This window comes from Anabas testudineus, chromosome 19, assembly GCF_900324465.2.
Source record: "Anabas testudineus chromosome 19, fAnaTes1.2, whole genome shotgun sequence".
In the NCBI taxonomy this organism is placed as follows: Eukaryota; Metazoa; Chordata; class Actinopteri; order Anabantiformes; family Anabantidae; genus Anabas; species Anabas testudineus.
The window spans coordinates 10,110,593-10,129,867 of NC_046628.1; the positions used below are offsets into that span (position 1 = coordinate 10,110,593).

The 19,275-nt window shown below is 42.9% G+C and overlaps 2 protein-coding genes across 3 annotated transcripts in view; one reads left to right on the top strand and one right to left on the bottom strand.

Annotated features, from left to right (window-relative positions):
* The first annotated feature begins 526 nt into the window (after window positions 1–526).
* The window catches only part of afap1l2 (actin filament associated protein 1-like 2), a 30,321-nt gene continuing 11,572 nt past the window's right edge, over window positions 527–19,275 (top strand). Inside the window, exons 1-4 of one of the 2 annotated variants that reach the window (XM_026351270.1) lie at window positions 527–777; window positions 12,138–12,266; window positions 15,676–15,741; window positions 16,430–16,521. In XM_026351270.1, the coding sequence (XP_026207055.1) occupies window positions 762–777; window positions 12,138–12,266; window positions 15,676–15,741; window positions 16,430–16,521 (303 nt within the window). In that variant the 5' untranslated portion in view covers window positions 527–761. Of the gene's footprint in view, window positions 778–12,137; window positions 12,267–15,675; window positions 15,742–16,427; window positions 16,522–19,275 lie in introns of those variants that run through there. The other variant, XM_026351271.1, reaches the window with a different exon arrangement.
* LOC113156257 (kelch repeat and BTB domain-containing protein 13) lies at window positions 17,013–18,846 on the bottom strand. The gene has a single exon (XM_026351274.1). It carries the CDS (start codon window positions 18,602–18,604, stop codon window positions 17,099–17,101), a length of 1,506 nt encoding a protein of 501 aa, XP_026207059.1. The 5' UTR covers window positions 18,605–18,846; the 3' UTR covers window positions 17,013–17,098.

Sequence of the window (19,275 nt, forward strand, 5' to 3'; positions counted from 1 at the left end):
AGTGGGGCCTTAACACAAACCACTCAGAGGGTCTACATGCGTTGTATTCAGCTCCTGGAGTACGCTTTACATTCCTCTCATACCTCCACCCGGTCACGGCTCTCCCACAGGGGTGCACGGTTGTTTGGACAGGGAACCTCACTCTGCTGTTGCGAGAGAGAAAGCGGCGGCTGAACAAGCTCAGTGTCAGTAAAAGCCACTATAATTAAGAGGTCTGTCCTCAGACATCATTTCCTCTGGTTCTAGTCATGCAGACTGCTAGTTCCCCCACTGATTTGTGAATGAATTGTTGTTTAGGCTGTGCATTTATTTAAAAACCTCGATGTGCACGTTTATAGCAGGCCCCCCCCAAACTCCCTCCAGGACTCCAGTTGGCCCGCACCTCTAAGATTACAGTGCTCCACGTAATTTCGTGGTTGTAAACGCAATTTAGTCTCCTAACAGCACATTGTAGGCGCAAACCGGGCTGCAGACAGTCTGGATGCTGCAAAAGTGGGAGGAGGTGCGGCAAAGCAGATTAGGAAGAAGAGGAGAGCGCTGTGGTTCCGTCAAAACTCCGGCTGTGTCGGCCAGTGAGCGCATTGTTGGAGACGGCAGCGCCGGGCAGAAGTTGCTCTCCCCATCACTGAGAGTTGTCAGCAGACTTGCAGTCTTTTTTCTTTATTTCTTTGGAGTGGGGGGGGGGGGATTGTTGGGTTTTTATGAGTAGAGGAAACAGAGCGAGATCGAGAAGGTGAAACTGCGAGTGTCTGCGCAAGGCAATGGAGAAGCACAAAGGTAAGAGGATTTCTGAACTCTGTGTCAGTACCAGGAGGGCAGGCATCTCCATTAACTCCCCGTAACAAACCAAACAACCACTTTAAAAAGGTTTTTGGTGAAGAATACACGGAAGTCGACGTTTTCATTCTCACGTCGAGGTACTATCGTGCGTAATTCACCCAGTTTGATTTTGAATGCAGATTGGCAGCAGGACGGGGGGTTCAGAGGACAGTGATTGTGATGTTTTCAACTTTTTAAAGTTTGGGATTCACCTTGCTAAATCAATCTAAAGCCTCCGATGTGTTTATGTCCTGGTTTGTCTGTGCTGAAAGGGCGCATTTTGTCGCGTATTCACACTGGTCACCTGCCACCAGCAATAATTAAAACGCCCCTGGGGGTGAGTTAGTCCTGTTATACAGACAAGAATGACCTGACAAACCAGTGGCTGGTGCTTTTGGGCAGTGAGTCCTGAGATCCAGCAGACTGAAACTACTCAAAGTGAAATACGCCCCATTTGCCTGTTTCATGAAGAACATGGGGATGTTTGGCTTTTCCCTAACTCTCCTCCAAGTGGTCTCTATAAAGTAGCTTAGACTGTGGCCGCTGATGAATTCCAATTGCAGCAACATTGTTCTCACAGCATTCCCCAAATTCCTGTGGTTATTTGTCCATGAGGGATGAGTAAGGTCATTTAATACTTCCTGATTGACACTGGGAAGTAAAGAGTTTGAGCTCAAATGTTGATATTAGATAGTGAAGTGATAGATCACAGGTCGCTTCTCACCTTGCTCTGTGAACACCTAAAGTTTTGACCCAGTTAGACAAAGAGGATAGTTGCATGCAGATCTCCGCATGATGGGAGAAACATCACTGTGCACGCTCTCAGACCTCCTCAGCCTTACTGGTTTGGCAGCAACTGGTTGAAGCAACTTGCTGGACTGGAAACTATGGCGACAAGTCCAACTGGAATGGAATCACCACAATCTGTAAGACAACAATCTCACATTCCTGCTCTCCAGCTGACTAGACAACTTGGTCTGTTAACTCCCACACTGTTTTGGCTCCCTTAGAGTAAATAGTCAGTGTAGCAAGGAGCCAAACAGCTTTTTTTTTTTGGGGGGGGGGGCTGTGAAGGGATTTCATTAGCATTGAAGGCTTTAGGTTGGCATTAGTTCATTCATCTACAAGTCATATACATTTACAAAATAAATCTAAGAAACGTTTAGGGGAACATGTCACTCATGTTCATGAGGCTACACAAGGGGAGCTGTCCTCTATAAATAATTCTGTCTTAGCCATAACTGACTGGCGTGGCTGACACAGAGTATGTTTCAGCATTAAAATCTAAAGTGGTGAGACGTCGAAGCCCAAGAGAAAATCGTTGCACTTTTAAGTCAAAGACGTGAGCTATGACAGGACTAACGGACAGGGTGAACTTAAGACAGGTAGAGCGATGCAGTGAAAGTAAAAGCTACACCTGATATAACAGAGTGCAGAGGAAAAAGCTGGTGTGCAGGGCTGAAATAAGGACTGAAGTATACTCTTTTGGCAGCTGTGTGCAGCAGCACCAGGATACCAAATTAGATAACAGCCAGAGGCAGAGAGTGCAGGGGGGAACAGTACAGGGAAACCTGGGGAAATTCATGGAAACCAACAACAAGGCAAGTTATTGTTTAGTATTCTGGATATGCTGTGTGCTTCTCAAACCTGACTCATGCACGTTTCATTCCAGAGAAAATGAAACCTTCTCACCTTTTCACACCTTGCAACAGAGGTGAGGGTCAAATTAGTGAAACCATCTGGAGCTGTGTTTAGTTTCAGTGCCCTCTGGGCCATGATGGGACTTGTTTGAGAATCAACCAGACAGTAGAAGATGTAATTCAGTAGCTCGGCCAAGAGATGATTGGAGCACTTTTGATGTAAATATGGACTGACCAGTTATTTTGCTCATCTTTGAATTTGAATTTGAGTTTTAATAGTATAGTGACAAAGCTTTGTTTACATCAGGGATAGGCAACCCTGCACCCGCTTGTTCCAACGATCCAACTATGATGACCAGGTTTGGCTGTGAGCACTCTACAAATGAATGAAAGCATGGCTAATGAATAAATGAATCCCCCCGTTCCAGTAATTAAAGGTGTAATTTCCCTAAACCTTGATTAAAATCCACTCCCTTGTCACTCAGTAACTTCCATATCATGGTCTTGCTTGTTTTGCTTTCCATGTTTTTGTAGATTTCACTCGTTTTGGGCCCAAACTGTTGAATGCGCTGTGCTGGCTTCATGTTCTTTGCAGCTGGGTCTCACCAGAAAAAAAGCGATAGGATCTGTGATGATGGCTCTTTTTCTTGCCTCCAGCATCAGACGTTTTCTCCAACAATGATCTGATTATGCGATCGCTGCCAAAAAGAAAATGTAAGACAAATGGGAGAAGACTGACAGAGGGATTTGATGGACTTGAACCGTGAGCCAGACTGATAGACTGGCCAATAGAGATTAAACCCTTACTGTATGGTTTAAAATTGACTAACTCTGTTCAGCTTTTAAAAAGGTTGAAGGAAATCATTATATTTCTATAAAATGTTGTGTGGGGGGGGGGGGTGGATGGACTGTTTAGTATGTTTGACTTCCCATAAGCTCAGCAGAGGCAGGCTACTTAGAAGTAGGCTGGCATGGGGTCTGCCGGTTCACTCGCATGTGTGTCGTGGCCCATACTTGCCAACGGGGGACCAGTGGAGTGGAGTGTGGGTAATTCAGGAAGCGGGACTGGGCTATAAAAATGATGAAAAGGAAGACGGTCTTCCTGCTTGGTGGCAGTGGGGTGCTCCGTGTGTGTTTGGCACTTTTCACCCTCTGGGTCTTGGTCTTGTTCATTCTCAACACATCAAACAAAACCTTTTCATTAGATACAGAAGTTGTGTATCAGACCTGTGCTGTGTTTAATCTCACTAGGTACTCTTATGAAGGAACAGATACTTAAAACAAGTGACCAGGAGCTTATTTGGAATCCTACGCACATGCACACTTGGTTCTTGCTCTCCCTGGAGCTACTTCTATATGGGATAATAACTAAGCAGAGAAGCTTTCAAGTGGGTGACTCTGAGGCGGCATTGCTAGTTAGTTTTTATTTGTCAGCAGCTGCTTCTAGTCTATGTCTTTCTTTCTCAACAAGCCAAGACTGCAGAGCCGTGTGAAGCTTCACTTTCGCTTACACATGCATCGATATATCACTACTCTGTATATTGGAATTGAAAAAAGACTGATGCTTGATGTCCATTCTGAGAGATATCTCAGATATCTGAGATATCTAGAGAACGATGCCTATGATGGTTGTTGGGATCCTGTTGCACGAGGAAATGTTTTAGGTGGACAGGAGAAGATTGAAGGAGGATTGAGGGCAGGTTGCTGCATTAAGAGGCGGAGGTGGAACCACACTGAGCCTCTTCTGCTTCATGGCCCACGGCTGACTGGGCTGAGTTTTAATCTCTGTGTGTGTTTGTTACAAAAACCAGTGGGAGGGAGAGAGCTATAGAGTGTGTTAGGACACGACTGGTCCGGAATCACAAATGCTGCTATGATATCCAGACTAAGATCGCTAATATAATTGTAAGTTAACGGGGGCTCCATGTTTTCTGCAGGTGTCACTGTTCTGTACTTCTTGTTGATTGAATAAACCAGCTAATGTGTAAAAATATATTTAAACCTATATAGCCTGATATAGCAGACACTTTAACTCTGTTTTGGTTTCCACTCTTCTCTTGAGCTGTTAAATGCTGCAATGATACAGCTTTAAACCAAAACATTGGAAATATTTCACATATCTTTAGCTTCACTCTCTCTCTGTTTCTCAAACACACACACACACATACACACACCTCGTCATGCCTCTAAACCAAAGTGTTAAACCTCCAGTTCAAACCTTTATCTGCAGAGACTCCACATACACACACAGCATCCTAATCAAGGCAAAGTTGCACAAGTAGACCAGGACCCCTTCCATAATCATTTACTTGGATTTTAAAGCTCATTAGCATACTTCAACAAAAAAAAAAATTGCATGATTTCTCAAAGGTCCAAGCTGTAAGCCTCAATATAACTTGGACAGCAAAGATCTAAAGAAAGAAGAGAAACAGGAAAGGAATGAAAAGCGTGAGATGAGCAAAGGCAAGACTCAATGTTGTAGCAGAGAAAAGATGAAAGAGAAGGAACATGCACAAGTGGAACCAAACTCTAAAGGTGACTTGTCTTTTACAGCTTCTGTGTTTAGTATTTATACCTTTGTGACAGTTAAGACCTAAATCTATACTTCCCACAGTGTAAAAACAACTTCCTGTCATTAGTTTAAAAGCTCAATTATGACCTCATTTCTGACCCATAGCCAGCTATAGCACTGACCCAGATTTTATTACGGAGCCATTTTAGCGAGTTGTATATTGCTGTGAATTAAGTTGTTTTTGATTAAATCATTTTAGAGAATAGTCTGAGTCCAAAGTCTCTTTGTTAAAGAACCTAAACCTATCGGGTGCTAAGCACCAACACTGAAAATCATTTAGTTAAAGTCCAATGTAATTAGCAATTCAGAGACAACAGATGATAGTAGGGATAGATGATGCCAGCCCCTTTGATCATAATTCATATATCTACCTAAAGCTGAGCAGGAACAGATATTTCCAGATTCTGGGTTTGAAAGAGAAGTGGTTACTTGATGTCTGGTTGGACCAACCATGCCTTTGACAGAAAAGGAGGCCAGTCCAGCCATGTTCAGATCCCTCTGTAGGCAGTTTCGTTTCACTGAAAAGCACTGACTGAAACAGAAAGTAGGTGGCAAATTGAATTTTCTTTCACTTAATTTACCTGCATGACTAAGAAACTGAGAACAAAAGTGACAGACAGGAACAGAGGTCTTTGATCAGAGTTGAGAGACTTAGAGTTTATCACAGTTACATGACAAGGAATCCAAAATTACCCTTTGCCCTGTGCCTCTCAACAAGAATTTAAACTGGCCGTTGTACGGTAATAATTGACACATCTAAATCTATTTTCAATTAGAGTGTTGAAAAAATATTTAACCCCCTCCTGATTTCAAACTAAATCTAACAAAGGCAACCTGAGCAAACCCAAAATGAAAGCTTTTTATGATCATTTGAAGCAAAAAGTGATCCAGTATCTGTGAAAACATAATCTCTCCTGAACTTAGTAGATTCAGGTTTTCAGATTTGATTCCTATTGAGCCATTCACAGGTCGACTTACTCTTGATGCATACATCGTGCTTGAGCTTCGACTCACAGTGGAATTGTGTTTCTGTCCATTATAGCAAGTCGTCCTGAAGCAGCTAAGCGTTCCCACAACATAACCTTGCCACCTCCAGATATGGTAGAAATGTGTTTGCTTTTCACCAGATGTAAAGGGACCGCTGTTTTTTCAACTTTTGACTACAGAAAATTCTTCTTAAAGGTTTGATGGTCATGTGGGTGTTGTGGCCCTCCAGTGGATTCTACCTAGTGCCTATTATATAGTGAAGACTGACTTTTTTGAGGTGAGAGAGGCCTGCAGTCCACTGGATATTTTCCTTGGACCTTTTGCGACTTCCTGGATGTGTGGTCACAATGGGTTGCCTCCTCCATTTGCAGACAGTGTCTCTCACTGTTGATCTTCAGAGTCCCAGACCCTTTGAAATAGCTTTGTAATCCTTCTCAGACTAAAAGTGCAGTTTGGTAGTTTAGTCTATGTCCAAGTCTATGTATACGTATATAAGGGTCATGGAATAACTTGATAAAAAACATGTAAGTGGGTGGGAAGGAAATGAAACCATAGACAGCTAAAGTTCACCCACAGTCTAAATAATATTAGTTGTTTGTTTCGTTTCACTCGTTCACTTTCAAACATGAAGTAAAATATTAAAACAGCAGCTTACAGAAGCTTGGCATGCTTCAGGTTTCTTTATATAGAGAAGGGATGTTTTACTGTTTCTTTGAGGTTTCCTTGCTTTTTAAAGGGGCAAAGTCTTTAGTTTAACTGTCTGTTACAGATAAACCTGTGATGAGTGTATTTGCTAACTCTCATTATGGGCAAGGTGTTTTATTTGCTCTCACAGATATTTCAGACCTATGAAATGTTGACACAATGTTAGCAAGATAACTATGTGCATTTACCAATTCTGTTTAAGCTCTTATCTTGTTTTACTTTCCCCTTATCACTTACTTTGTCCACTTCTTTTCAAAGTCCCTTCACTGCTGCCATCACACACAGATGACCCTCTTCTTAAATCATCAGGTTGACACCTGCTTTTTTCAAATTCAAGCCTCTATTGCAATGACACAGCTTGAACTAATCGCCATGTCCCAGCTTCACAGCTGAACACAGCGTGCTCCTTGAGAAAGATCAGGACTTGCCAATAGTCGTCAAACACCCATCAGTTAAATGTTTGATCCTTTGCTCAGACCTTGGCATCAGCCAGTCTCACCAGAGCAAGACCAGTCTGGAACAAACCAGTCCTACGTGGCTCCTTTATGCTCTTGTGCAGATTGAAACTGACCCAAAGTCTATGTCATTTATATGTTTGCCCCTGGACGTTTGGTTTATAAGGGTCAAATGATGGGACAAAAATGAGCTCAGCTTTTTCCTGTCTACTAAAGCAGCAGCACAGTTGAATCTGTGACTGTGTAAAAAGCACCGAAAATATTTCACAGTCTTGTTTGGTAACTGGTTCCCATTTTCCTTCTTAACACCGGTTCCTTTTTAGGTGTCACTCTGTGGTTGTCGACATCAGGATGGCACTAGATAAGTGCAGCACTGTGTATCACTTGATGATGAGCCAGCAAACGTTTAGCTTAGTTCACCATCAGGCGATCTTTTTGTTTGCAAGTCGAAGTGACTATCAAAGGAGGCTAAAACTGCTGTCTCATCAGTAGAGACACATGTTCAACTGGGGGGGGGGGCTAAAGAGGGCATTCAAACAATCTGCTGATTAATCGTTATGGTATTGAAAGCTGTGTTGTAAGAAAAGTTTTATGAGTTTACAAAATGCTTGCTACAAGGCAAAGAGGAGATGATGGTTTGGCAGTTGGCTTAGCCAGTTAAGGCTGAAGAATCTTCATTACTATGACATATAAAAACAAACTGTGCAGCTTGGTGTGCTTTTCTGATTTGCTCTAACACTCCTGTCCGGCGTGACAGCACAATTCAAACCAGTTAAGACACATATGATTACTGCTCCAAAGCAAATGTTTCCCTCACACAGCACAACGTGTGGTCAAACTAATGTATTCTTGTCAACGGTCATTACACGGCGCACACACGGCCCCATGTTTGCAAACAGTGACACAGAGGTGTCATCTTTTCCAGATGAATAAAGATTGATTGTTATGTGCAGGGGGTTTGCAAATAAGAGCATTAGAGGTTATGGTTATTAAGTAATTATGCTAGTGACTGTCAGCTGTAAATAGTTATTTCCCGTTAGTTTCACAGAGTTAAAGTTTGGGGTGATGTGTGAAACCAATTGAATCATGTAGCCACTTAAGCAAATGGAGAATTCAGCTTTGCTAAGAAAGGTATAATGAAAATCAAGTGGATTCAATAAATGTGCCTAAGAAAAACTGCATTATAGATTTTTTTAGTATAGTTTATTTGAAAATGCATTTTAAATGTAGAAATCCGAGGTGTGTGTGCACGTTTGTGTGTGACAGAGAGATAAGAGCTGGTTAGCAGTGCACTATTGTTGCTGATTTGCAGAGCACAATGTGGTGCGCCGCAGTAAACTTGGACTGAGACTAAATTATAAAATTAGTCAAAGAGAAACTGTCTAGCCTCAAGCAAAATGACTCGTCATGTTACATTCACAGCAGTGAAGCTCCTCCGCTGCCGCCAAGCCCCCCCCTGTGGAGAAGAAATGGGCTAAAGAGATAAAGTGGTGCAGAAAGACTTCACTGAGTCATTGAATGGGTTAATAGAGGGGTTTGTGGGTGGATGTAGGTGGGGGGGGGCACAGGTGCATGGATGAAAAGAAATATGGTTTGGATATGACACGAGTCAGACAAGCCTGTTATATGAAGGTTCTCTCTGTGTAGCAGTCCCTTTTTACAAAGCCAACTGAGCTCATCTGTGACCGTTCTCAACATCTGCACCACATCCCAAAATATGACCATGATTCAGAGATTCAAGGAAGTGTCCCAAGCAGACCTCAACCAGCAGCGTCAAGCTGAACAAGCGAGGCCAGCTTGCATTTCAGAAGCCTTTCTTGCATCATCAGGTTGAGGCAATATTGTAATTTCACTTTTCATCTTGTTTTTTGTTTTCCTTAAGTCTCCACCGATTTGGCTTTTTCACCACGGATCAAAGTTAGAAACATGCTTGAAAGCAGCACAAACATTGCGTCAGTAAAAAACAGGATATTTCCTTGAGCATGAATTGATACGGTGGGAGTTGAGGAGTTGTTTTGAAAGTAGGACAGATGGAGGGAGACTGTGTCTATATAGATGAGAGGAGAAAATCAATTATGGCCCTTGTGTGCTGAGGAAAACTTAGTTGATAGTTAATATTCACCCAGCGTAGCCGAGGTGTCCCAGTCATGCCTTTTAACTTGGAAGTAATTTAGAGGCCATGGCTTCCTCATTGACTTAATAAAATGAAACGCTTGCGCTCGTCTGTGCTACGATATGTCCCATCAGTGTTGATTCAGGGGCCTCAAGCTTCTCACGACAGGAAACGTTGCCAGGATCCTCACAAGACCCTCTTGTTCAGCAGTAGATTTGGTGAAATGTAACAAGAAAAATGGTGACAGACAGACTCACATCCAGTTTGACCCATTTAAGAGTCTAAATAATTTACCCATTTACGTGATTCAGTGACTCACTCATCCTTTTATTACTCCTAAGATCCATGGACACATTCATTTCCATGCGTAGCTAACATTAAAATTGTTTTCCAGTAAGGCTATGTTATCGTTTTATTCCTCACTGGACAGGAGGTTAGCAGCTGTGCTAGATGGCTGTTGGAGATTAACATGAACCTAACATTTGTAGTCCAGATGAACAGATGGAAGCACAGATAGACACGCATGTGAGACATTCATAGAATCCGTTGATTATTTTTGGATGGCTGATAAAAAGATTTTTCAGCCAAACTTAAAGAATGAGGCTTTCTCTGTCGACACAAGTCTGGGTCACACGAGGCAACAGATGGAGGAGGACCCGTGATGAAAGACTAGAATGGGTTACCGCTAGTATTGCAGAAAGCACGTGTAATTTAAAATCTACAAGTACACAGTGTGCATGATCTAGGGGTTTGAGTTTGAGTATTAGTCAAACTAACTTCATCCAGTTAAATGTGCTCTATCTTCCAACTCTATACAAACTAACCTGTATTCTTAACGTCCCTTTTTGAGGTTATTTCTTCATTTCAAAACACTGCACTCCTCTTCCTAGCTGATGGTCCGCTTTTGGCCATTCTACAAAAGTGAATTGTTTATTCTGTGAAGGCTGCGGTCACTCGCTCAATGTGGAGCGGGCATGTGGCCAACCTGTAGCCCACAGAGACAGCCTGCTCTAGACCTCCCTGTCCTGTCAGCTGACTCCGTTTCCCAGGGTCCCCCAATCCAAAAGGCCATCTGAGTCAATCTCTGCAAACACACAAGGAGGAGAAGCTGGAAAAATGTTTAGATTCATAGTGAGCAGGCAAACAATAGCAACCAAACAACTACTAGAAACGCAATGAGGGGATGTGTGTTGTTTTAATCATCCCAGTGACATTTCAGCAGAGCGAGATCAACACTCGTCAACTGATTTTAATTACTTCACTTCCCACCTGAGCGAGGGTGTGTATTTATATGTGTTGCGTGCTGTAACTTAGGTGTGGTCCGACACCTTGTTGCAGAAACTTCCTCCTTTGCTGAGGTCATTTATTGTGTGGGAGTGTAGGAAGAAGAAGCGAGGGCACGCACTTACGAGGCTCTGCTAGTGATCAGTGTGAGCCGGAAGAAGCCACTAAAACAGACTAGCTGACAGTTTTAAGGGGAGTTCAAACAGAGAGGAGCAGTTTACAGGTCTTTATAATAGTTTTGTGATTGGTGATGAGTAGGGTCAGATGATTTCCACATATAAATGTTTGTTTATTTACTTTAAGCTTAATTTCAGTTTTACTTATAAGAGCTGTTAAGGAGCCTCTGTCCTAATTGTTAAGATTAAATCCAAACATTTAGTCCATTTAAAGCTGTTCTTGATTTGTTAAGACTAAAGGATGTGCACAGCATAGGGATTTCTGACACCGTTTCAAAGGGAAAGTGTTTTTAAGGGTCAACAGATTATAAACAGCAAGTGCTGCAAACGATTAAGTGTTATAAATGTGTTGCTTAAATGTGAGGCAGTTTTCAGTTTGTGTCATGTTCGTGTCATGAGCCAGGACGTGATTAGTTTAGCGCTTTAAAAAACTTTGTGGAGACAGCTAGCCTTGCTCTCTTTAAAGTCACAGTCTATGTAACTATGCGAAAAATAGTCTGGCATTACAAACGTTGGCCTGCTCGTCGTTGTTTTAAACTTTGTGTTTTAGTCGAGTAGCTAAGGTAAAGCTGTTTAAAGAGCAAAAAGGTGATGGCATACATTTCTGGGGGGATTTTATGCATTCCTGTTTCTAAGAACAGTAACATACCCCCACCAAATTTGTGTCCCACCTTTTCCTTTAATAAAGTCTCTCTTCTTTATTCCCCTTCTGGTGAAGCGCTCACACACTGAGGCCCACTGTAGCAAGGGGCCTATTCAGGCCAAGAGACAGTGAAGGGAAACACAAAGAGCTCCCCACACAGCGGAGAGGGCTGTGAGCTCAGCGCTGACCCCTGAAGGATGTGTGTGGGCTATACCCAGACACAGAGGCCCTGCCGACTCTGACCCGAGCTCCTCCCTCCTCTGGACTTGACCTTTCGCTAAACCCATGCAACTCTCAAAATGACTTGCGACTGTCAATAGCAACCAGATCAGGGAAACAAGCGAATGACATAAAGTCTGAATGGTTACTGACCGTTGCCAGCTTAAAAGCCTCGAAAAAGTCACTCCCGTGTAAAATGTTGGCGTACAACATGGAGCTTAAAACACGGTGAGAGTGAAATAACTAACAAACTAGCAGCTGAAACAATTGTAAAGGACAAGACCTGGAGTTGAACTCCCTGTTCTCAGCCATAAAGTAGAATATTCAGAATGTTTCCATCTGGAAACATCACAAACTTTATAACCCTCTGCTCGCGGCTACTCTTTTTCTTTATGATGACAGTTCTGATCTAAAGCCATTGTTTTAATACTCCTACATATTTTTAGGTGTAGTAACATTTAGCATTGGGGATTTTTTTTATTGTGCTGTACCACTGAGACCTACTTGTCTGTCTGTGCTTCCAGTGCTGGACCAGCTCCTGATGGAGCTCCACCGCTTCCTGCTCCTCCTGGACAAGGAGACACTGAGTGGAAACGCCACCGTGCAGAAGGGCTTGCTTGCTGATCTCCTCAAGAGCTACAGTTCTTCCAATGGTATGAGGAATTCATTCGCAGAATAAACATATAATGTTGTTGAACAGGGAGTGGACCTGCCTTTGAACCACCTGCATACTGTACGCGGAGCAGAGCCCTTATCTGCAAAAGGTGCAACAAAAACGTGGATACTTTGGGGGGAAATTAATAAAAAACAAAGCCAAGTGGGAAGTAAAAGATTGGAAACAACTCTTAGATGGAGTAATACCTTGTAATATAATAGTTGTATTTGAAAAATCACATTAGTGAAAGAGAAAATTGTTGTGCCTGCTTTGGAAATAAGTGTTTAAATACATACATCAAAGTACAGAATAACAATGCTGGTGCATTTTTCAATCTTTTATTTTAGCTAAATCTCAAGCAAAGTAATTACATAAACTGTGTGGAGAGTGTGACTGTATATATTATTGTAAATGGTCCAAATGTTGATAACAGCCCAGGACGTGTAACTAACTCAATGTGAAAACCACAAACTCTTTCATTCTTTCATTCCTGAGGGAGATCAAATCTTGCCTGCTCTGTGTCGGGAGCTGACTTTTACTCTCTTTTACCTCGATAAAGGCGACAGGAAATCCTAGAGTTACTGTAAAGTTCCAGTCTCATGAAATGTCTGTAATTGAATTTATTATTTACTATTAACCAGCTTTAACCAGTTAAACCAGGAAAAAACAACCAGTGAACCTATTCAACTACATGCAGGACGTGTAAAACAAACAATCGAGAGTAAAACTATTTCAGAGAAAAGAGGCGTCACGAGCCATTTCCTTTGTGGGATTCATTCATTTAATGCATTTCCTAATGTTTTTTTTTTTTTTTTTTTACAAGACAGTTACACTGGTTGATGTTTGACCACATGTTTAAATTTGGGTAACTGGGTAAACAGAATAACTGGCAGTCTGACCGTCTTTATGCAAAGCACCTTATGTAACGTGTGGTCATGTCCTGTCTTTCTGTGTTTCCCACAATTCTACGAGCTTACACTGCGGCCAGTTTGGCTTAGAAGAAGCTATCCAGCAACCCACTCCAGCCATTTCTTTGCTATTATAAACTCTCAGTAACCACTGTGTAATAATTATACTCTTGCAGGTCTTTATTAACAAATACATTTGGGATCTTTTATCCCATTTTGGTTGCTTAATATCACTTTGTGGCGAGCGAGTTACATGGCGTGCCTGCATTTCCACAGTGCCTCCCTTGCAGGGTTATCAGATCTGCTCCTTTTCTCTGTTTTGAATGATTGCAGCTATTACTTCTAGGCTTACAGGCAAACTAAAATCAGTCAAAATGGTTCTTGCTTCATCGTAAAACGGTGGATGCGTATGTTAAAGTACTCTGACAAACAACTAAAGACATGTTTGTTTTTCTAACTCACTGGATTTGACACGCAACATGAAAACGGTGCAAGTGCTGCCGGGCTGATGTGATTTACGGTGCCTGCGTTAGTTACTGTGTGAAGCAGCTCAACACGGAGGCTGGGTCAAGCCTTGGCCTCCAGGTGTGTGATTAATTGGGAATAATCCTAATTTTCCAACAGAAACCTCTGCATGCACTCAACACTGATTTCAAATCACTAATCTAGTCTACTCAGGATATTTAGTCCAACTTCTTTACATTCACTTACTTTATGACTAGAAAGGCCAACATAGGTTTTGCCACTTCCTCTCTCTCTCTCGTTCTGTGTCTGTCACACACTCGCACAACTGCTCACCCAACACACACAAGCAGTCGTGCTCTGTTCCTTGACTCGTCTCTCGATATTTCCTCTCCTGGCTCCAAGCTGTATCATTTTTCCGAAGCTACATTTATCCTCTAGGGATGCTCACTTCCTTTCAGCAACAGTTTATAAATAGCGTTTCAACTCTGTTCCCCCGAAAATGTGTTTTCACTGTAGAGTCGAAAGCACAATTTCGTTCTGCTGCTGTTAGGTTTTACCTCATGATATCTATTTCAAAGGAGGAACCTTCTCCAGAGTATCGCCCATGGTTCGAGTTTTGTTTGATTTCCTCTCGGGGTATCTTCTTAGTCAGCTAAAATATTTAATTTGATTAAACAACCTTCCTTAAAACTGCATCGCAGCTCCGGAACAAATTCCCATAACAGGTTACAGTAAGCAGCTGGAGCCGGCCATACCAAAAACCGCAGGGTTTATTGTTTAAAAAACGCAATTCATTCAGACTGTTTATGTGGCAATGTTATGGCGATGTCTTTGCCAGCTTGTAATTACTCCACCATGTTAAAGCCCGGGTGGCACGGTGGCAAGTAGTAGTTAGCACTGTCGCAAGAAAGACCCAGGTGCCAATCCACGGGTCGGCCCCTTGTATTTCTGTGTTGAGTTTGCATGTTCTCCCCGTGTCTGTGTTCAACATGCATGTTAGTTAGATAATTGGTGACTCTAAATTTTACCACAGGTGTGGATGGTTGTCTGTACTCTCTCCCAGTGACAGCTGGGAAAGGCTCCAGCACTCCCTCGACTCCTTTTTCTCACTCAGCTGACTTCAGTATTGGTGCATGACATGAGTGTGTGTTTCATAATCTCCACTTATTGCTTAAACTGAAAAATCTGAATGTTCAAACTGACCAGTAAATATTTTGATTTGAGTAGAAAGAGATGTCAAACGGAGTCGCTGGCGGCAGCTCAGAGAAAATGTCAGGTTATGTTCATCTCACCGTGTCAAGCACTTCAATTTGCAATCATTGTGTTTTGATTGTTGTCACAAGAAACCACAGCAATTACTGTAAATACCGCATTTTCTTATTTTCCCTTTAATTAAACAGCTTTATTTCCAACCTGTTTTAATGTCAACTCTTTGGAAGCCCAGGCTGGTCCGAGCAGATGGACCAAGTTCAGGAGCTGCATTGTAAATTTCAGTTAGTACAAGCTGCAGAAACTTCAAAGATAGATGTTATACAGTGCTCTATCTGTGCAGGCAAGGAGGTTTCTGACTAATGTGTGATGAATGCCTGCCATGGTAAGAGTGGGTGTCAATAATAGGCCCATCTGTCTGCACAATGGGATACTTGTTTGGGTGAAATTCCCCTTTAATCCTTGACGTTTGACAATCATGATGAAAGTTTGTTTATGTGGAGTCAGCTTTTTTTCATCAGCGCTACATCCAAATTCATCCTGAAGGCGGTATATGTGCTGCTTTTCCGATTGTTTACAGGTATAGCGTGAACTTGTACGTGTATTTGATTAGACATATGTCAGAATATACGCCTCTCAGACGTTTGGTTGGATGAATGTGCAAGGTGATGGGTTCACACCTATCCTTCCACAGATTTTACTAGGACTATAGTTCCAGCAGTTCCAGTGATGTCATCTTCATCCTACAGATGCACAACGTGCATGTATAGTACAAAGTTGACCGATGACAGTTGTTAACTGTTAACTTTCGCTGTCTCCACACAGGTGCTGACGAGGAATACATCTACATGAACAAGGTCCTTGTTCCTGGGAAGGACAAAGATAAAAAAGGTGTGATTTCCTGTTTAAAGTGTGGTTCAGATAGTTGGTGTTGATTTGTTATTAACCACCCAGTCAGTCGAACACTATTCATACCTTTTATGTTTCTGCATCTTATACACAATTTGAAACGATACAAGGGAATAGCAGACATGAGAGTAAGCTGCCGCGCAACAGCACCTCCCTCAGCCCCCCTCCTCTAACCCACCATTTCCTGTGTGTCTCTTCATTGCGCTGCACCATATGAGACTGACCTGTTATATTTAGGCAGTGATAAAGAATGTGGTTTGAGTGAGCACTAGAGGGTATATTTCAACAGTGAAGATAGATGTTACAGCACTTTTCTGTGGGAAATTGTAATTTTTTAATCAACCATTTTATTATAGTGCTTCTCTGCATTCTCCAAATGCATAGTTTCAATTGCACATTATGGTACAACATCCCTCATGATGCTACAAAAAGGATTTGCTACTGTAACTCATAGCTTGAAGATGTTCTGTGGTTTTGATTTCAAGACAGACGTGTTTAAAGAAGATTCAATATGCGGTATTTAAAGTGACTGTGTTAAAGTTGTGCACTTGTATTTCTACAGTATGGTACAATTAATAAACCACACAGTTATATTACCAGCGATATTCTCATCATTTCAACCTGGGGTTTGCAACACACTGAACTCTCTCTGTGTATTTTTATTAACTAGATGACAGATCAGACACCTTAAACATGGGAAAAACAGCTAAATATGTTCCCGTCCCACAGAAGATCCTGCCTGACCTTCCAACCCCCAGAACAGTAAGTGATCACCAGCTATCTAGCTATTATAAAGGTGATTTTTAATATACCAAAAAACATACACTCTCTCCATACAAACCAATTCCCACAACTCTCAGACGTGAAATATATTCTTCCACAGAAACGGGTATTTAATCACTTGTGGCGTAACAAACATGGGGAAGTCAGTGTTTAAGAGTGGGAGAGGGAGCTGAGGTGTGTTTTATGTTGTACAAGAGGTGGGTGGCTCCTGAATTGGCCCAGTGTGACTTCAGGAAAAACACAGAGAATGAGAGGTTTAGAACATCCCGTCAGTGCCTTTGAACTTTACACACACACAGACACACACACACACACACGTGGGCGCGCACACAGTGGCCTCTCCTGACATAAACTACAGTAGCAGCTGTTGCTAATCAGAACAAATGCTTAGTGTCAGCATGTGTGTGTACAAGGGTGAGTGTGTGAGAAAGTGAATGCACTGAAATGAACAACACTGTTGCCCCTCTGCAAAGTCCAGAGTCTCTCGTTGTTTCTTTTTTTAATTCTGCAACACACTTACATTTAGTTGACAGTGTTTTTCACTTGTGCAGTCATTTCACAGTTGTGGTACTGCGTCCACCGTGTCTGGCAGGGACATGTCTTCTTCCTTCCCCTCTGCGTCCAGCTGCGGTATAGCTGGTCCCGTCTTGGGAAGCCTAAGTAAACACGTCCACAGAGAGCCGCTCTTTGGAAATCCCTTCATCTGCCTGCGGGGCTTCCATCCATCTTCAGCGACGATGTATTGAAGCGTGAGCATGTGTTTGACGGTGAACACGGAGTCCCCTCGTACCATTGCAGTGAACAGCGCCCCTTTGCTGTTTATGTAGTGTCCAGGCAGGGCTGTCCACTGCGCTGTCGTGATATTGTAGCAGTCTATTAGACAGCGCAGGAAGTCGTCGCAAGGCCCGTTGCGCATTACATACAAGTTGTCCCTGTGGGCCACCATACAGTGACCATAACTTTGACTTCTGATCAGTGTGGTGGCGAGTTTCCATTCGTCGTTCGCTGGTATGTATTCATAGATATCTGTGGTGTCTGGTGGTTTCCAGAAGCAAACAAACATCCTCCGTCTTGCAACAGCACAAGCTGCAGATGCTATAGGTCTAGGGGCATGATGTATAAAAGTCCACTCGGCTTTCACAGTGTCGTAACTTTCTGCTTGGGAAATGATTTGTTTTTGGAATTCACCGCCGATGGCATAGAGTTTGCCCTCGTGCCCCAGCAGGGTAAAGTCATATCTTGGTTGCTGGGGACCCGGAAGTGTAGTCCAAACCCCTGTATCAGGGTTGTAACAAAAACTGCTGTCTACTGTGTCCTTACCATAACCATAAACTCCCCCTACGATATACAGTCGATTGTCCAGCACTGCCACACCAGCCATAGAAGTGCTACAGAAAGTTGGGAGGTTTGTCAGATGCTTCCACTCTCCCTCTCTTTCATCAAGGTAGCAAACAATCCTAAAGGAGTCATGCAGCAGCTCCACAGAAGGAGAATGAGTACCTATCGCAATATAAGCAGCAGGAGACAATGTTTGCGAATATTGTAGCAGGTCTTCTGGGATCGTATTCTCTGCCGCTTCCTTCAGGTCATCGAAAGCGTCGCAGAGAAACAGGGCGGCGCTGTGAAAGAGTGCGTGCACCCCAAAGATGGAGGCTGCTTGGTAAAGCAGGAGACAGTTGTCTGAATCGATAATGTCACAAAGATGCCGCACCAAACACGCGACCTGTAGGAAAGCAGCACACTCTACAGCTTCCACGAGCTCATCCGGATCGCGTAGGGTGGGAACCTCGCCCCTGCAGACAGCAAGCGCGATGAGGAAGCCCCTCGCGTGCACTCCTCCCCTCAGGTAGAGCTCGTCCTGCTGGCTTTCGGTCATCCCAGACTGAAAGAGAGCACAGAAGTAGGCACTGTGCCTTGCCAGCAAGGCCCGCTCGACAGCGAACCAGCTCTCCTCCACCCTCACTCTCAGCCAGCCCGCCTGGTGCTCCCTGTCCTCTAGATCAAGGGACGCATTCTCAGCATGAATATCCTGGTTGACTCCCAGGCCTTCAGGCACTTCCATGATCTCTTAAACCAGGGTCTTTATTCTCACTAAAACAGACTCTAGTGTCGATTTGCCATTTCGTCCCCAGAACTGGCCGATAAATAAAGGTTTGTGAGAGTTCCATTGCGTCCCGTCTGCATGGTCTGAAAATAGAGCCGTACTATAGATAGCAGCTGTGCCACTCGCAAGCGTCAGGCAGGGAAAGGAAACTGTTGACATGCACAGTAAGTGGTAATGTGGCTGCTGGCAACTGGTGATTATCGTACTCACAATATGACTGGCTAGCATGAATACTGGCTCAATTTATTATGATTACTTTATATGCCAGCGTTGCTCCGTTTGTCCGGTGTGGTTTTACAGGACTAGTTTAGATTTTTATTATTTAGGTTGGTAAATAAACATTTGTGCATACAAATGGAGTAAAACTCAATCTGAAATCAAAAGTGTGATCGGTTTCGAGGAGGTCAGAGTGTTCCCAAGAAGGCGAAATAATGGAAAGATAAATACAGCACATGCAGAATTTGTGTCATGTGAAGGTTTTGTTTTCTGCTTTTCTGCGTCCCACCCCAAAACTGACATTCGCTGGCTTTTTTTTTTTACATTTTCCATTCATTCTACTTTCAGTTTTTAGATTTCTAACCGGAGAAATTCTGTGTTACAAGTGGAAGAGAGAAAGTAAAGGGCCCGGA